The sequence below is a fragment of the Chamaea fasciata genome, unplaced genomic scaffold (genome assembly GCF_029207755.1).
Source record: "Chamaea fasciata isolate MVZ Bird 193981 ecotype frontalis unplaced genomic scaffold, bChaFas1.0.hap1 SCAF_5, whole genome shotgun sequence".
NCBI classification, from domain to species: Eukaryota; Metazoa; Chordata; class Aves; order Passeriformes; family Sylviidae; genus Chamaea; species Chamaea fasciata.
Window position 1 is genome coordinate 53,182,876 of NW_027094090.1, and position 16,002 is coordinate 53,198,877.

General features: G+C 39.9%; 1 protein-coding gene across 1 annotated transcript in view; it reads left to right on the top strand.

Annotated features, from left to right (window-relative positions):
- The window catches only part of ABCC9 (ATP binding cassette subfamily C member 9), a 68,578-nt gene that overhangs the window by 19,014 nt on the left and 33,562 nt on the right, over positions 1–16,002 (top strand). The window contains exons 9-18 of the mRNA XM_066183704.1: positions 1,502–1,666; positions 3,182–3,337; positions 5,135–5,269; positions 6,573–6,735; positions 7,376–7,416; positions 8,377–8,519; positions 11,964–12,072; positions 13,187–13,297; positions 13,843–13,915; positions 15,791–15,896. Coding sequence (XP_066039801.1) covers positions 1,502–1,666; positions 3,182–3,337; positions 5,135–5,269; positions 6,573–6,735; positions 7,376–7,416; positions 8,377–8,519; positions 11,964–12,072; positions 13,187–13,297; positions 13,843–13,915; positions 15,791–15,896 — 1,202 coding nt within the window. The remainder of the gene's footprint in view (positions 1–1,501; positions 1,667–3,181; positions 3,338–5,134; positions 5,270–6,572; positions 6,736–7,375; positions 7,417–8,376; positions 8,520–11,963; positions 12,073–13,186; positions 13,298–13,842; positions 13,916–15,790; positions 15,897–16,002) is intronic.

Here is a 16,002-nt window from a genome sequence, read left to right on the forward strand (position 1 = left end):
AGGAGAGTTTAATTGTATAGCTTATCAAATAAAGCTTTTTATCATCCTTGAACCAGTGCATGCTAGATTTGAGCCACAGAGTTACAAGGCAAATGCATGTTTTGCCTTCAAAAATGTTTCAGGTTTTTGCATGGTGAACAAACAAAGTATTTAAGCTTGAAAATAACTCCTGGATCTCAGATTTAAGAATCTCTACCTTGTCTACTTCCTTTATCTTTTGTACTCTTCAGTGTAGTGGCTTTATTTGTGGCTTTTTAAGGTTTTAATGAGCATTGGCTAAAGGGAAGATTGGAATCACTGGAGATCTTGAAAGCACTTGACTTGGTGACAGTCACTATTTCTCTTGGATACATTTCAGAATGCATTTGCCTTTAATTTATGGATTTTGATAAACTTTCTCTTGGTTGTTCTTGCTATTAAACATTTCTCCTTTAAATTCTCTCTAGTTCAAACTAATGTGAATATGTTTAATTTTCTACTTATTCTGCCTTAATTCCTCAGAACTCTATATTCATTTAAAAAGGTACCTACAAATGTTATGTTCTTATTGATATCCCTACTATGAAAACAAGGGGAAGTTAAATGCAGCAGAACTTTAAGAGAAAAGTTTTTAAATATATGTATCTCATCATTCATGCACTTAAGCAACCCTTTTTCCAAGGAGTCTTGGGCGGATGGCTTTCTTTCTTATATTGCCCATTCCTTTCATCTCAGAATCAGGCTGGATATTTCAGTAGAACAGGCTTTTTCCTTCTTTTTTTCTGTCTTTTTTTTTTTTTCCCTGTAAGAATTCCAGTACATCCTGCTTCCAGCTGGGTCGGAAATACCAAAGGAACAGTCTTCCTTGGAGTATTTTGGTACATTTGTTTCCTTTTCTGCCTGAAACAGAGCAGAACAGTGAACACAAAAAAACTAGAAAATGAAAACAAAGGGCTTTAAAGAAGATCTTTTTTCTCTTCCACGTTGAGACATTTAAATCTCATTTTATGTGGAATACTGGCATGTCTTATGTTCTTCAGAATTTACGGGTATCATAGACTATATTTGTGGAAGGACTTGTTTCCATAATATGCAAATGCAACATAAATAACTAATCCCATATAATAAAAAATATTTTCTTGCAGCTTGTCCTTGGGCTAGGTGGAATGAGCTTTTTTTCCTACTGAGTAACATTTCTATTCTACAGATCACCAGAATTTGATGGGGAAACTAAAGACAAGGCAGACATGGTGATCCTATTGTTCCTTTCCTGCTAAAACAAAATCATTTTAGAACTGCTAAAGCATCTCAATCATCAGTCTTTGGAACAGGAGTGGAGTTTTAAATTTGTGTCCAAATGATTTTCATATGGAGATCAGCGAGCAATCCGAGTTCTTTAACTTTCCCATAATACTACAGTATGTTTTATTCTAATAAAATTATTAAATTTGCTTGCTTTCAGCTTCTTGGGAATATACAACATCTCCTATGGCACTTGCATAATTTTTTCCTTTATTTTCAGGTGAAAGATCCATCAAATTCCTACCTTTCATCGGAGGAATTCCTCAGGAATGTTTATGTCTTGGCAGTCCTTCTCTTCCTCGCCCTTATTCTGCAGAGGACATTCCTGCAGGCCTCCTACTATGTGACTACAGAGACTGGCATCAACCTCCGGGGTGCTTTACTGGTGAGCAAAGATCTGCCAGGAGATTCACTAATAACCGCTCCAGCTTTGTGTTTTCATTTGTCTCATTCTTTATCTGAAGACTGACTTGAAATGATGGTTTCAGAGAAAATATGTGCTGTACTTTTATACAGAAAACTGGACAAAATAGTGCTGGCAAGATGCTGGCAGCAATTCCTTTTGCTAAAAACTAATCCCATCATTCTAATCTGTTGGAAGTTTAACACCCATAAAAAACCCATGCGATATAAAAACACAGCTTTACAGACAATGACAGATAGATGAAGATCAGCAGTGTAATTTTGGCTCTGCACCTGCTTTGTTCATTTGATTATGAGTTTGCTTCTGCTGACTGTGGACAGTCATCTGCAGTGTCCTTGTTTTATGGGAACGCTGTGCATGCGTCGGGAGTGGTGACTGGATATTTATGCCCTTTAGCACAGAGCCCTGTGGGATGGGACGGGAGTGATTCATCTGCAGGGCTGTGTCTGTAACCCCAGCATCCCTTAACCCTCTGTGAGAGCCTTGTTATGAACTGGAGCCAGCAGCTCCAGCCCAGCACGTGGTGGGGGGCCTGTAGCAGGGCTCTGCACAGACCAAACTCCACAGGCAAAAGCTGGAAACTGATGTTTTGCCAGATGTAACTGACCATGGGAATATCATCTCAGCGTAGAGGCTTCTTTTTCTTGTACTTTCTCTGGTTGATGGAGCTGCTTCAAACATTTTCTGCATTCTCCCAGGATAGATGGTACAGACTTGGGGATGAAAGAGCACCTAGGTATTTCCTTTTAGTGACTCCTTCTTGTGACTCCCACTTACTAAAATTGGGACTCTTTAGGAGCATATGCAGCTGATTTAATTCACCAGGCATTTCTGGTTAATTCTACAGGATACACTTTAGTCATGAAGAAAATGGGTCAAAAAGGACAAATTATTTTTAAAACTACCTTGGAGATGCAGCGTTTGATGTTTGGTCATAACTGCAAACTGGGCTCAAAATATTTGTCTTTAAAATTCAGTAGATGTAAGCCCTGATTAATTACAAACCCTCTTAAGCTCCTACAAATTTTATGGAAAGGAATGGCCAGGTAAGGGAGAGAAACCTAAAGGAACACATACCCACTCTGATCAAACTTCACAGCATGAATTTACCTGTCTTATCAGAAACAAGGATCTGTTTGGCAGACAGTGTCACAGAAAAACAGGCTCACCAGATGCTTGTTAAAAAAGGTTCTTTGGCCGATTTCCTAAATTTTGATATTGTGTTGTCATTTTTTGTTCTATTTTAGGGGTGCGTTAAGCAGCAAACCTTTTAAGAGGAATTGGAGTTTTTTAAAGTCAGTTCTCTCTCTTGTGCTTTTTCTCACTCTGTCTTCATCTCTCTCTGTCTCAGTTGAAAGACTGGGAGAAGGGCTGTCCTACGTAGAGGCTGATGATGCAGTTTGAAACATTCCACTGCTACTGTTCTTTTATAACGACATCATTTTAGTAACTTCATTTTTTCTCCCTTTCTTACAGGCAATGATATATAATAAGATCCTGAGGCTTTCTACATCCAACTTGTCCATGGGAGAGATGACACTGGGACAAATCAATAACTTGGTTGCCATAGAAACCAACCAGTTGATGTGGTTCTTGTTTCTGTGCCCCAATCTGTGGGCAATGCCTGTTCAGGTAGAGCATCTAAGCCAGGGCCTGATTTCAGAGATCCTCCAGCCTGCCTGAGGAGAGCGCATGTCTGGGACACTGCTACAAAATCCAGAGGGGAACCTGCACTTCTTGCTAAGATTAACAGGCAGAAATTTGGCCCAAGTCTGGAAAAGTGTCTCTCCAAGGTCCAGTGAAGAGAGAGGGGTTTTAAAATAGGATTTCCAAGTCTGTGACTCGAAGAATGAGGACCTGCAATCCTTTTCCCGTTCATATTTGACACAAATCCATTGCTTTTTTGTTTTGCCACCTGGCCTCTGCACAAAGCACTGCTTCTGCAGTGTCAACTTGTAACTGGGCTTTGTGGCAGGACCAGAGCAATTGAATCCTGTTCCATGACTGACATGAACAGTGACAATGCTCAGAGGAGTTCTTATCTAAGCAAACTTAGCCACTGAACACATCTGCTTCTTAACAAGGCTGGGTAAGAAATGGAGGCATATCTGTAGGAAGAAAAGGTTGAGATTATTTAGCTTGAAAGAAATCTCCAACAATGCCCATGACTTAATGACCTGAGACATGCTGATTTTCCGTGAAGCTTCGACTCTTGTAGCCTCTTCAGAATTTTAGCTCAGGGTGTGTTTGGCATAGTCCTTACCTTTCAGTGATCCCACTGACATAAAAGAGTATTCAAAATGGGTAGAACCAACTCTTATAGTAGATCTGTTTTGCTGAATTTCCTGAAACTGGATCAGTAATCTACTTTATTAGTCAGTAATTACTACTACTGATGGGTTGCGTAGGGTTTAGAGTGTCATGAAATAGTTTATGAAAAAAAGGCAAAAAAGGCTATATGGAAACAAATAATAGAGAATTAGGGTTTCATTTCACTGTTTCACATCCTGTGAAGTGGTGGAAATGTTGCTATCAATACTTTGAAAGTTATTAAATGAACAGGTGATCTAATTGCTGTGGCTAGGTATAGTAATTTGCAGGACAGGAGCCTGAAAAGCTAAATATTGCTTTAAAAATGTAAAACTCCATTGATTCTTACTTGTGATGTTGTATAATAAGAAGGGAGATTTAAAGACAGATAGAAGTATGAGATATGCAGCTAATTCTGTATGCCCTCTTATCATGGAGGACATCTCTCTACCACAAAGTGGAGCTTTTAATAGGAATATTTATATGGCAGAGCTTGAATTAACTCAGGAACCAGAATAGCAGCAGTCACATCACAGCCATTCCCAGGTAACCTTCTGTGGGAAGTGTTCCCAAACCCTTTGCAGGGCTAAGGCAGCATTTTCCTCCAGAGCTGCGTGGTATTGATGCCCAAGCTCAGTTTATGCCAGTCCCAGCACATCTGCTTTGTGCTTCAGTGCCTGTCTGTGATGTCCCTCTGCCTGCAGTTGCACAGGGACACTACAACAGAATGCAACTGTGATCCATGACAGCCCTAAGACCTCTGAATGCTTCCAGAGTGAGGTAAGGAGCTCTAGTGTAAACAGGACTTGAGGCCAGGAGCTCTGTAAAATGCTTCGGGGCAAGCACCATCATTTTAGTGCTCCTTTAGTTTTGTGGAAACCCAGTCTGGAATTAGAACTACCAGGCACTAACACAAACTATTTAGTTAATGTCAAAAAAGAAAGGCTTCTGGGTTTATTTCCCACACTTTCCAAATGTGACCTCCTGAAGTACGGGCTCAGCTGATTCCTATGAACCATTCAAGTGTTTATTAGAAGAACAAACATTTTTCTCTTGGTATGGTTCTGGCATATTGAAACCTACTTTTTTTCTTTTCCTGTGTTGCTTTTCTCTTCACAGATAATAATGGGTGTGATCCTCCTCTATAACCTACTGGGAGTGAGCGCCTTGGTTGGGGCTGCTGTCATTGTGCTCTTAGCTCCCATCCAGTACTTCATAGCCACCAAGCTGGCTGAAGCTCAGAAGAGCACTCTTGTAAGTGAATTATTTCAGTGACATTTGTGATCCAGAAATGAGAACAGGGTTTCTGGGTTCTGTTCTTGTAGTTAGTGAAAACCACTGTGTGCATTTGGGCCGACCATCCCTCAGTTTCACTGTCCCTCCCTGGCTGTTTTTCTGTGGTTCAGTGTCTCCTCTTTCCTCACAATTTGTCGGAAGAGAATCTCAAAAAAGTATGTGGGCCTTGACCTGCCTTCTCTGCAAAGAGTATTTTTAATCCAACTAGCACAATTTTGTCTGAATTCCATTCCATGAAAGGGTGTTATTCCCACATGCAGATGTTGGATTTCATGGGATGTTAACAAACAGTGCAAATGACTGATAAATTATAGCAGGAAAGTATTAAAGAATGTGCACAACCTCCCTCTGTAAAGTCTAGAAACTTTTGATTCTCAGGCTAAGCTTTGGTATTCTCTAAAAATCAGTTGTCACTGCTGGATTATTATCTATTCACATCTAAATTCTTCAGTGTTTTAAGTTTATTTTTCTGCCTCATTTAGCTCACCAATTAGAAAAGTTTCCTGCTCCTTTGTCTAATTTTTAACTTTATTGCTGTGACATTTGAACTTTTAAAATAAACCTTTGATGTTTAAGTTGCGAAATATTTAGATATCCTTTTTGTCTTAATATTCAGTAAGCAACATATTGATGCATGGATTTCATTGCCAGCACACTTCAGTCCTGTTGAGTTGTGTCAGTTTTTATAACCTGTACAAATTGAACAGAGGACTTATCTTTGCATAATTTCAGAAATAATCTTTCCCGCTGCTCCATTCTGACTTCCTCTGACTCATAACATCTTTTGGATTATGATTTTACCAGAACAGATGATTTTACCAAAACTTATGATTACTGTTTTCTGATGAGGGGAAATTAGCTAAATACATTGATAAATATCTCACTTATTTTCACAACTGGATCCCAGAATGATTCTTGCATCAGCAAATACACACATTTAGGTTTCTCTCTATTATTATGGACAGCACTGACCTACTAACACACCTCCCTGGGTTTCACCCTCTCTTTGAAGGGTTGGGATGTTTTGAGTTATTTTTCTTTGTAGAAAAGGGTCACTTAATTTCCCCTAATGCTTGTAAATATTTTAAGACCTCCAAAGAAAATTTTATATTCTTTTTCTCAGTATGGTGCCTGTACAAAATCACAAACGAACAGAATTATTTTTTAACGAATTTAACAACACAAGTGAGGAGAAAAGAGGGTTGTCATTAAGACTACAAATGGTTACTAATTTTTTCCCTGGTTTTCTCTTAAAATCAAGGACTATTCTACTGAGAGATTAAAGAAAACCAATGAGATACTCAAAGGCATTAAGCTATTAAAGCTATATGCCTGGGAGCACATATTTTGTACAAGTGTGGAAGAAACGAGAATGAAAGAGCTCACCAGCCTCAAAACCTTTGCACTTCATACATCTCTTTCCAGTAAGTAACTGTGTTTTTAGTGCTTGGAAAAGTATCCTGTTTTTCATGTCAGCATTCCTCCCGGCTTCAACTAAAGAGAGATACAGCCGTGCCTGTGACACTTTTGTCTGTGTGTAATGTCATTAAAATAAAAAGGCATGATAAACACAAACCACAGAAATTCAAAAGGATAAAATACATATTGTTGATTTTTTTTTTTTTGCAGTAAGTTTTCTGTTACTTTCATTGTCACATTATAGTTAGGGGTTCCTTTATAGTAAGGAGGGGGCTCCAGATAATATTGGCAGCTCTGACCGCAACACAGATAAATTATGTTTTCTGCGTATAAATTGTGTTTTCTGCAATGTAGAAGGGTTGAGTAATGTTTTAGTTGTGTTTCATATTACTTGTGCACATAATGATTTTTATCCTAGTTTAGCAGAGTAGACAAATGAGAGAATTCCATGGATAATATTTTGGTGTGTTTAAGATCTCTGACTATCAGGGAAGGAAATTTCTTCCTACAGAATAATTTTACTTTGGGAGTTTTAATTACTTGAATTGGAAATAAATGGATTATTTTAGTGTCATATACTTACTTTAAAATTGTTTTTTTTCTTATTTCCTATAATCTGATGCTTATTTTATTTCCCTTTCCCAGTTTTTATGAATGCAGCCATACCCATAGCAGCTGTTCTTGCAGTAAGATATGCTTTTTCTCCATTTTCCTTATAAAAAAGGGAGAGGAAAGTGGGGGGAGGGGGTGTAAAAAGGAAGAAAGGGCATCATTTTTTAATGATTGTTACTGTGGGATCTATCTTTCATAAAATCAGCGGATGAATTAAGGTGTCCCTGCTAACTCTAGGACAGTATGACCCTGGAAATTTTCATTCCCAGAAGGTGGATTGGTAAAACCAAAGAGAAAAATTATTTTTTTATTGTAAGAAAGAAAAATCATTACATCTTGATTTTTTTTGCTGGAAGAAGGAAGGAAGGAAGGAAGGTCACAACTTGAAAGAAGACCCATTTTAAAAAGCTCATTTTGAAAGGGCTTTTGAGTGTCTTTTCTTGTCTCTTTAGCAGCAAAACTTATTCCTGTTTCAAAATGCATTATGAGGCTCCATTCAAGTTTTCAAGAAAGGGTACACTGCAGTTTAAAGAGGAATAAATTTTGTTTGTCCTCTAGCCAGATTTAAGTCTCAGTCTCATGCACTAGAGGAACTATGCCATGCTGATCAGTAAGGAGCTTTCATAGACCAAATTTTGAGGGCAGGGTATGCTGAGAGTATGTACAAGAATTGTACATCTGCAAGAATTCTGCATCTGTGAAAAAAACCCTAAGATTTGTTTAGATTCTTACTGATTTTTTTCTGGGTTGAGTGTTTCCTGTAAACCCTAAAGTCAATTACAAAGCTGTAATCAAATGCTGGATTTTATAATGAAAACTTTTTCACTCTTCAATGTGTACACCTCTAGAAATCACTGGCAAGATTTTAAAATCTATTTCGCTTTAACAGAACACACCTTTCTCTTCAGTTTATCCTGGTTCCCAGTGAACTGAGGTAGTTATTAGCCTTAGCTGAACAAAATATTTTGCCTGCTGTCTTTGTCCATGTTGTTCAAGAGTCCTTGTCCTGACATGCTCTTTCTCTGATGTGACAGACCTTTGTGACTTATGCATATACCAATGAAAAGCCACTGCAGCCGGCCCAGGCATTTGCATCCCTGTCACTGTTCCACATCCTGGTCACTCCCCTGTTCCTGCTCTCCACTGTGGTTCGTTTTGCAGTCAAGGCCATCGTGAGGTAAGTGATCCTTCTCCTTCCTTCAACTCCTGAACACTCACATTCAGTACCAGAAAAGGTTGTTTCTACTTGCTCATGTGGAAGAGTGTTATGAGGTGGGACTGATGCTAAAGATGTGAGAGAAATCAGAGTGACCCTTTCTTTTTACTGCATGACACAAAGAAACACAGCACAGGAAGGGCAGGGAGCTGCTAGAGCCAGTCCAGAGCAGGGACACCAAGGGCATCAGAGGGATGGAGCAGCTCTGCTGGGAGGAAAGGCTGAGGGAATTGGGATTGTTCAGTCTGGAGAGAAGAAGGCTTTGGGGTGACCTCATTGTGACCTTCCAGGGCTTGAAGGGAATCCTAAGGAAAGATGGAGAGAGACTCTTGTCAAGAGCCTGGAGTGACAGGACAAGGGGAAGTGGCTCCAAAAGGGGCAGAGAAGAGGTTTAGATTGGATATGAGGAAGACATTTTTTCCTCTGAGGGTGGTGAGGTCCTGGCACAGGTTGCGCAGAGAAGCTGTGGCTGCCCCATCCTTGGAAGTGTTCCGGGCCAGGTTGGACAGGGCTGTGAGCAACTTGGGATAGTGGCAGGGTGTCAGAACAAGGTGGTCTTTAAGATTCCTTCCAACCTAGGCCATTCTGTAATTCTATGATTCCTAATGTTCCATTCTTTTTGCAATTTCATTAACTTTGGCAGTTTGGATTCAGGGCTGCACTGTCCTTCCTTGGGGGATGCTCCTCCTCTCACACTGTGGCCACCCACCACTGCTCTTCCCTAGCACTCTCTGGGATCTTGTCAGCACTGAGGGGGTGAGAGAGCCTAGTGTGAAGTTCTCTAGCAAGACCAGCCCTGCTGAAGCAAGGAAGAGTAACCTTACCTCCATGTAGACTGCATTGGGCTGAGGGTGAGAATTTAATGGTGTCCTGCATCCTGTTCCTGGTATTTATTTCTGTAAAACAGCCCAACAGAGCAGCTTCCTTCATGCTGGGATAGAGAGCACTTAATCTTAAAGGAGCGGATTGATATAAATCAAATTTCAGGCTTTTGGGTGTTATGTCAGTGGCTTGTATGGACAGAGTCACAGTTATAGGGTGGTTGTGCGGACCTACACACTGCCAAAGCGTCCCAAGAGGTGCAGAGTGACATCTGGCTGGCAGTAGAGTGTCAGATGCCAAGCACGAGAAGGATGTGAAGACAGAACTAACTTTCCCGCCCAGAAACATTGTTCCTTCATGCCAAGGCTGAGTCACATTGGCAAGATAATGCATTGCTGCTGTCACTGCCTCTTTTTTGTGGGTAATGGTAATACCAAACAGCAGTCAAGGGTACTTCGGGCTCCACAGCTGTCATTTCCCAGTGCCACAGTGACTTTAAAAAACAAAAATAATTAAACAGTGTTTATTTTTATCAAAGCAGCAGCAGGAGCAGGGCCACATGAGACATTTTCCCTAGGTTGAAAATTATTTCTGAGTAGTGGAAAATCTCCAAGCTCCTCTATAAATCATCCAAGCCTCTACATCTCTGTACTATGCTTAGCATAGCTCTAATATCAAAATGGTGTGTACATTTTCCTTAACACTACTGGCCACCCCTCAGGACACTATTCAAAGACCAGATTTGCCAAAACAAACTGCATCCTTTGTCAAACTCATCTCCTAATGTCTTTCTCCCATGAACATCATGTCCCCCAAGTGAAGGATAAAGAATGTGTGTTTGGCCACTCTATGGCTCTATCCTCAATCAAATACATATAAGAGTATGTGCTTATTATTTTTGTGATAAAGAGCTTATACTTTGGTCAGGATCTCAATTTTCTGTTCAAGAGTAGTTCTAGTGCCACTTAAACTTCTGAGGGTACCTCATTCAAGTGCAAAATAAGGGTTGATGTCATTTTAGATGCTGATCAAAACAAGGTCTTGTATCTTCTACAAGAAAATAAATTCTAGCTTAGCCCCTTATGTAAGACTGAGATTCTGATATGGAACCATATCAGAATTTATGAGGCATGTAAACTTTCTGTTCAAGAGAGGAGATAGGAACAGGCATGCTGGCAGGAGGAAATAATGACAATAGCCGTGCTTTCTTGCTAACCTGTCTCTCTGTGACTTGAAGGTGTATTGATAATTTAATACAAAATATACAGACTGACTTAGAGATGAACTACTTTCCCACTTGCAGATTAATGTTCAAATCACTAATCTGAAGGCATATGTCCTTCTGCTTTCTCAATCTCTGGCCCAAAGCACCTTGATTTTAGTTTCTGCAAGGTAATGACTTCATCATGTCTGGTGTGTGATTTTGTTCATCCCTTCCCCAGAATGACAAAGACCCAGGTGCTTACAGCACTCTGAAAGGAAGGGGGATAGAAAGAGGATCAAATGCTCCTGTGATGAAGAATGAATTAAACCTGTGTGCTGTATTTCCCAGTGGACAATTTTAAGAGCTAGGCAAAGAGTTGCTGTGTCTCCAGAGCTGGCCATGGCTGTGCTGAGGTGTGCAAGACCCAGCCCCTGTGTGCATGCAGTTCACAGAAACATGGGATCCCAGAATATGCTGAGTTGGAAAGGACACACCAGGATCATTGAGTCCAGCTCCTGGCCCTGCACAGAACATCCCAGGAAACCCATCCTGTGCCTCAGAGCATTGTTCAAATGCTCCTTGTACTCTGTCAGCTTTGTGGCTGTGACCACTTCCCTGGGGAGCCTGCTCCGGTGCCTCACCACCCTCTGGGTGAAGAACTTTTTCCTGATATCCACCCTAAACCCCGCTGAGACAGCTTCATGCTGTTTCCTTGAGTCCTGTCACTGGTCACAGAGAGCAGAGATCAGTAGTTGCCCCTTCACTTCCTTTCATGAAGAAGCTGCAGAACTTTCCCCTTCACTTCCCCTGGTGAAGAAGCTGCAGAACTGCTGTGAGGTCTCTCCTCAGTGTCCACTTCTCCAGGTTGAACAGGCAAGGTGATCTCAATTGTTCCTCATAAGGTTTCCCCTCCAGACCCATCACTGTCCTCATGAACTCTTTTGGACAGTCTTTAATAGCTTGAATGTCTTCTTTTATATGGTACAAAAGCTGTGTCAGGATGCACCCACTGCCCTGGCATTTCCAGAGGATAGAGGTGGGTGAATGACTTATTTCTGCACCCTGACTGCAGCAGCCTGAGAAAGGCACAGAAGACATAAGCCTCCCAAGAGGGAAACCATTCCCATGGAGCTCCCTTGGCACCCTCATGACTTGCTCTGGTCTTCATTCCCAGCTACTAGTACAATGCTTAATTATTTTCATCTGTCCTTCTTCCACACACATAAATCTTCATTGGCCATCAGGGTGGCAGATGAAAGTATCCCATGAGCTTCTTTTGGAACATTTCTGATAAATCCTGCTGGCGTGACTGCACAAAAAAGGAAATGTATTCGTGGAAACCTGGGTTTATGTAACTCACTGCCCTGTTTTCTTTGAAGTGTTCAGAAGCTGAATGAGTTTCTACTGAGTGATGAGATTGGAGATGACAGCTGGAGAGGAGGGGACAGCTCTGTACCTTATGAATCCTGTAAGAAGCACACAGGACTTGTAAGTTCTGCTTTATGACCCTGAATTGCAAGGCATAGAGGCCGTATATCCCCATACAAAGCCAGTGGCCAAGCTGAAAGAGCCTGGGAGCTTTGATTTCTACCCTGCCTCTAATGCTGGCAAGTTTTGCCCCTTTTATGTACAACTCTCTGTGTTTTTATGACGTGAAGGGTCCCCAAACACGCTTGAGCATTGCTGGAGTGTCAATAGCAAAAAAAAACCCTCAACCAAAACCAACCATAATACGCCAACATACTTAAAAATGACTAAAATTCAACCTTATTCATTTTTATAGAAGGCCTAGGTGGATTTCTTTTGGTTATGGGGTTTGTACTGTATATTGCCTATACAATCCAACTTATACTGGGCATCCTTCCAGGGATATTCCAGGGACGAACAATTCCTGCTTCGGGAAATTCAGAATTAAAGGTGGAAAAAAACACCACCAAACTTTGTGAAATAGGAATTAATTCCAAAATTCTGTTTCTGGAGTACTAAACATAAAATGAATTTGAGTAAAATTTGAGGACAAAAAACCACAGTGAAGATGACTTGGGGAAAGGTGTTTTTTTTCATTCTGACATTTTTCTAAAGCTATATATTTCAACAGTTTCAAACTAACTACAATTTGAAATGTGACTGAAACTTGAAGATGACAACAGAAAGAAAGAATTAGCACAAAAGTTTTATTTTAACTTGCCAAACTGAAACAACACCTTGCTTGTATTTCTGGGCTAACAGTGATAACAAAAGAAATAAAAATTAGATTGTTTCAGCTTTTATTTGTCCTGTCCACCTTTTGCTTAGTCCTACAGAGACTGTAGATGATGGGGAGAGGGTTCGAGAGTGATGGTAGAGATGAAATTTCAGATGGTTAAGCATGGGAAGCAAAAAAAATCCCAGTATTTTCTGTGCTTCAGTTAAGGGTGTTCAAAAAATTTAAAATGTATGGATGACAGTGGTGTGTCTGTATTATCACATATTGAAAAGCACTGGCTGCTTCTCCTGAGCTGGAATGGTGGTAGAAAAGGGATTGTTTGCTTCACAGGGCACCAAATGCTGTCTTTTCACGAGGATTCCAACTTTTATCCTGTTTTCACTTCTCTCTATGTAGCACACCAAGGCCATCAACAGGAGGCAGCCCCTGAGGTATCAGCTTGAAAGCTATGAGCAGCCAGCAAGGAAGCAGACACGGCCTGTGGAGATTGATGATGTGGCCATTAAGGTGGTTTAGAAAATATTTTCCCTCATGAAAATAGGGAGCAGGTCCTCCTACAACAGCACCTGATGGTGCCCAATTGCTATTGTTATTTGAAATTTTCCATGGCAAGAGCAAGCCCTTAAATAAGATAGCACTTTAGCCCAATTTACAGTGAGAAGAGTGAGCTTCAGACCAGTTTTTACAATTCTTTTGTGTCTTCTCAGGAAACAAAGAGGCATCATGAGTCTAATGTCCAAGTCTTTAGTCTTATATTTGACAGAATAAAAGTATTTGGTAAATAGAGCTCACCTCAAGATCATCCCTTTCTTGTCTTACATACATTATGTACATTTGTGTATTTATCTTTTCTTATTCACAATTTTACAAGTTTTTGGGATTTGGTAATCTTTACAAACTTAGCTTGTTTTTTTCTCTGTGTGTACAACCATACCACACTGTGTCTATTAACCACAGATTTATTTTATGAAGGTGTTTTAAATATAAATTTTTCATTCCAATTTTTTCCCCTTCAGTGTTTAAATATTTTATTTGTGGTAATTGTTTTGTAGGTGACCAATGGATACTTTTCGTGGGGAAGTGGTTTAGCTACACTGTCCAACATAAACATTAGAATCCCAACAGGTAGGATGAAAGCACACCTTAAACATGAAATATATAATGTCAAATTGCTATTAATTCCACTTCTTGATGCTTTGAAATGCACAAAGGTCCACATTTAGAATTTTATAAGAAAAAAATAGAGGTTAAAAGTGTATACAAGGTCATGAGCTGTGTTGTTCATATACTAATATCATTAGATAAATTATGTGTCTTTTATATATCTATATAGTTTATATAGTTCTGTAATAGCACAAACTAAGTCAAGAGTTAGAATAAACGTGAAAAAACATCATTATTATTTTTAATAGAGAAACTAAAAAAAAAGAAAGAGGGAGAACTCCAGACTCATTCAAACCAAGGATCCATCTAACTCAGTATGTTGTTTTCAGCAACACCCATGTATTATACTTTTCCTGCCATTTATCAACATTTGAGTCTTCCATTTCACCACTATTTTCATTCAGAAAATGGAGTTTTTCTGTCAAGAAATCCTTAATTATTTTGTCTCTCAATGAATTCCTCTTTATCAAGCTGAGTTCCTGTAATTTCTTGCATCCTCAATGTCTTTGGCTAGGCATTCCACAGGTTTACAAAATGCTGGTTTGTTTTGGAATACTTGCATAGCAGATATGAAAAGTAGCAACTATTATTTCTTCTTATTATTAATAATAATGTCAACAATAATTTTATTTCTTCTTGTTGTTGTTGATAATGCTGTAATATTCATAACACCGCCTGCTGGCATTTCATTAAATAGTCTTAAGCTTTATTTTGATCTCCTATTGAGGGCTTTGTTTTAAAATAAAGTATTACTTTAGGTTGCTGTCACATGGTAATTTAGTAATCCCCAAGCCTGTATGATTTGTTTCATGTAGCATTAAGTGTCACCAGCAGAATGTCTTTGCTCCAAGGAGTTTACAGTCTGAGGCTATGGGTTCACAGGCTGGGTAAACCAGAGTTTGCCTCCTTTGGAAGGAATAACACCCTTGCCTTCCCAGCTGGAGAGAAGGTTAGCTGGAAAATTTCCAGTACCTAAAGAGGGGCTACAAGAAAGATGGAGAGAGACTTGACAAGGGCATGGCATGTCAGGACAAGCGGTAATGGCTTCACACTGCCAGAGAAAAGGTTTAGATTGGATATGAGGAAAGAAGTCTTCCTGTGAGGGTGGTGAGGCCCTGGCACAGGCTGCCCAGAGAAGCTGTGGCTGTCCCAACCCTGTAAGTGTCCAAGGCCAGGTTGGATGGGGCTCTGAGCAACCTGGTATAGTGGAAGATGTCACTGAACATGGCAGGGGGATGGAACAAGGTGATCTGTAAGGTCCCTTCCAACACAAACATTCTGTAAGTCCATGAAATGCACTGGCCAGCACAATCAGTGAGTTCAGTCAGTTTATGGGAAGATCTGAGAAGCACCATTGTCACTGCAGAGTGGGACTGGAGGTAGGAAAGTGTCTGTGTGGGGGAGAAGAAGTACAGCAAAGCAGAGAAGAGTAATGGGTCTTCTTTCAGTTTATTTATTAGATTAGCCCGAATTCATTTCAGTTCATTTATTAGATTGGTCCAAATTTTCATGATCCTCCAGGGTGAATAATCACTCCCCACCATACATCATTTGACCCTAAATAACTTCCATAGAGTAACACAGTCCCATAAAACAAATGTTAATATAGGTAAGAGCAGAAGGCTCATTCCTTTGGAGATTAGTGTGTGTAATGCAATCCATTAATGTTTCCATGGATGAATACATGCAATATTGCCCATTTATGTAATGGATGCTAAAAAAAATTATTGAATCAGTTCAAGTGCTGTAGAGCAGAATGTTACTGGGCCTTGTGGAGTAAAACTGTTTTTTTTTCTCTTTTTAAAAAGTGTTTTGTTGTTTTTACTATTATCATAGGTCAGATGACAATGATTGTGGGCCAAGTTGGCTGTGGCAAGTCTTCACTTCTCCTTGCTATATTGGGAGAGATGCAGACCCTGGAGGGAAAAGTTCACTGGAGCAAGTATGTTTATATAGCTATTAATTGCTGTATTTTTAAGGAGGAGGCTGAGATTTGCTGGGAGAAATGTAAACTTCATGCCTCAGAATTGCATGTTGAGTGATTACCA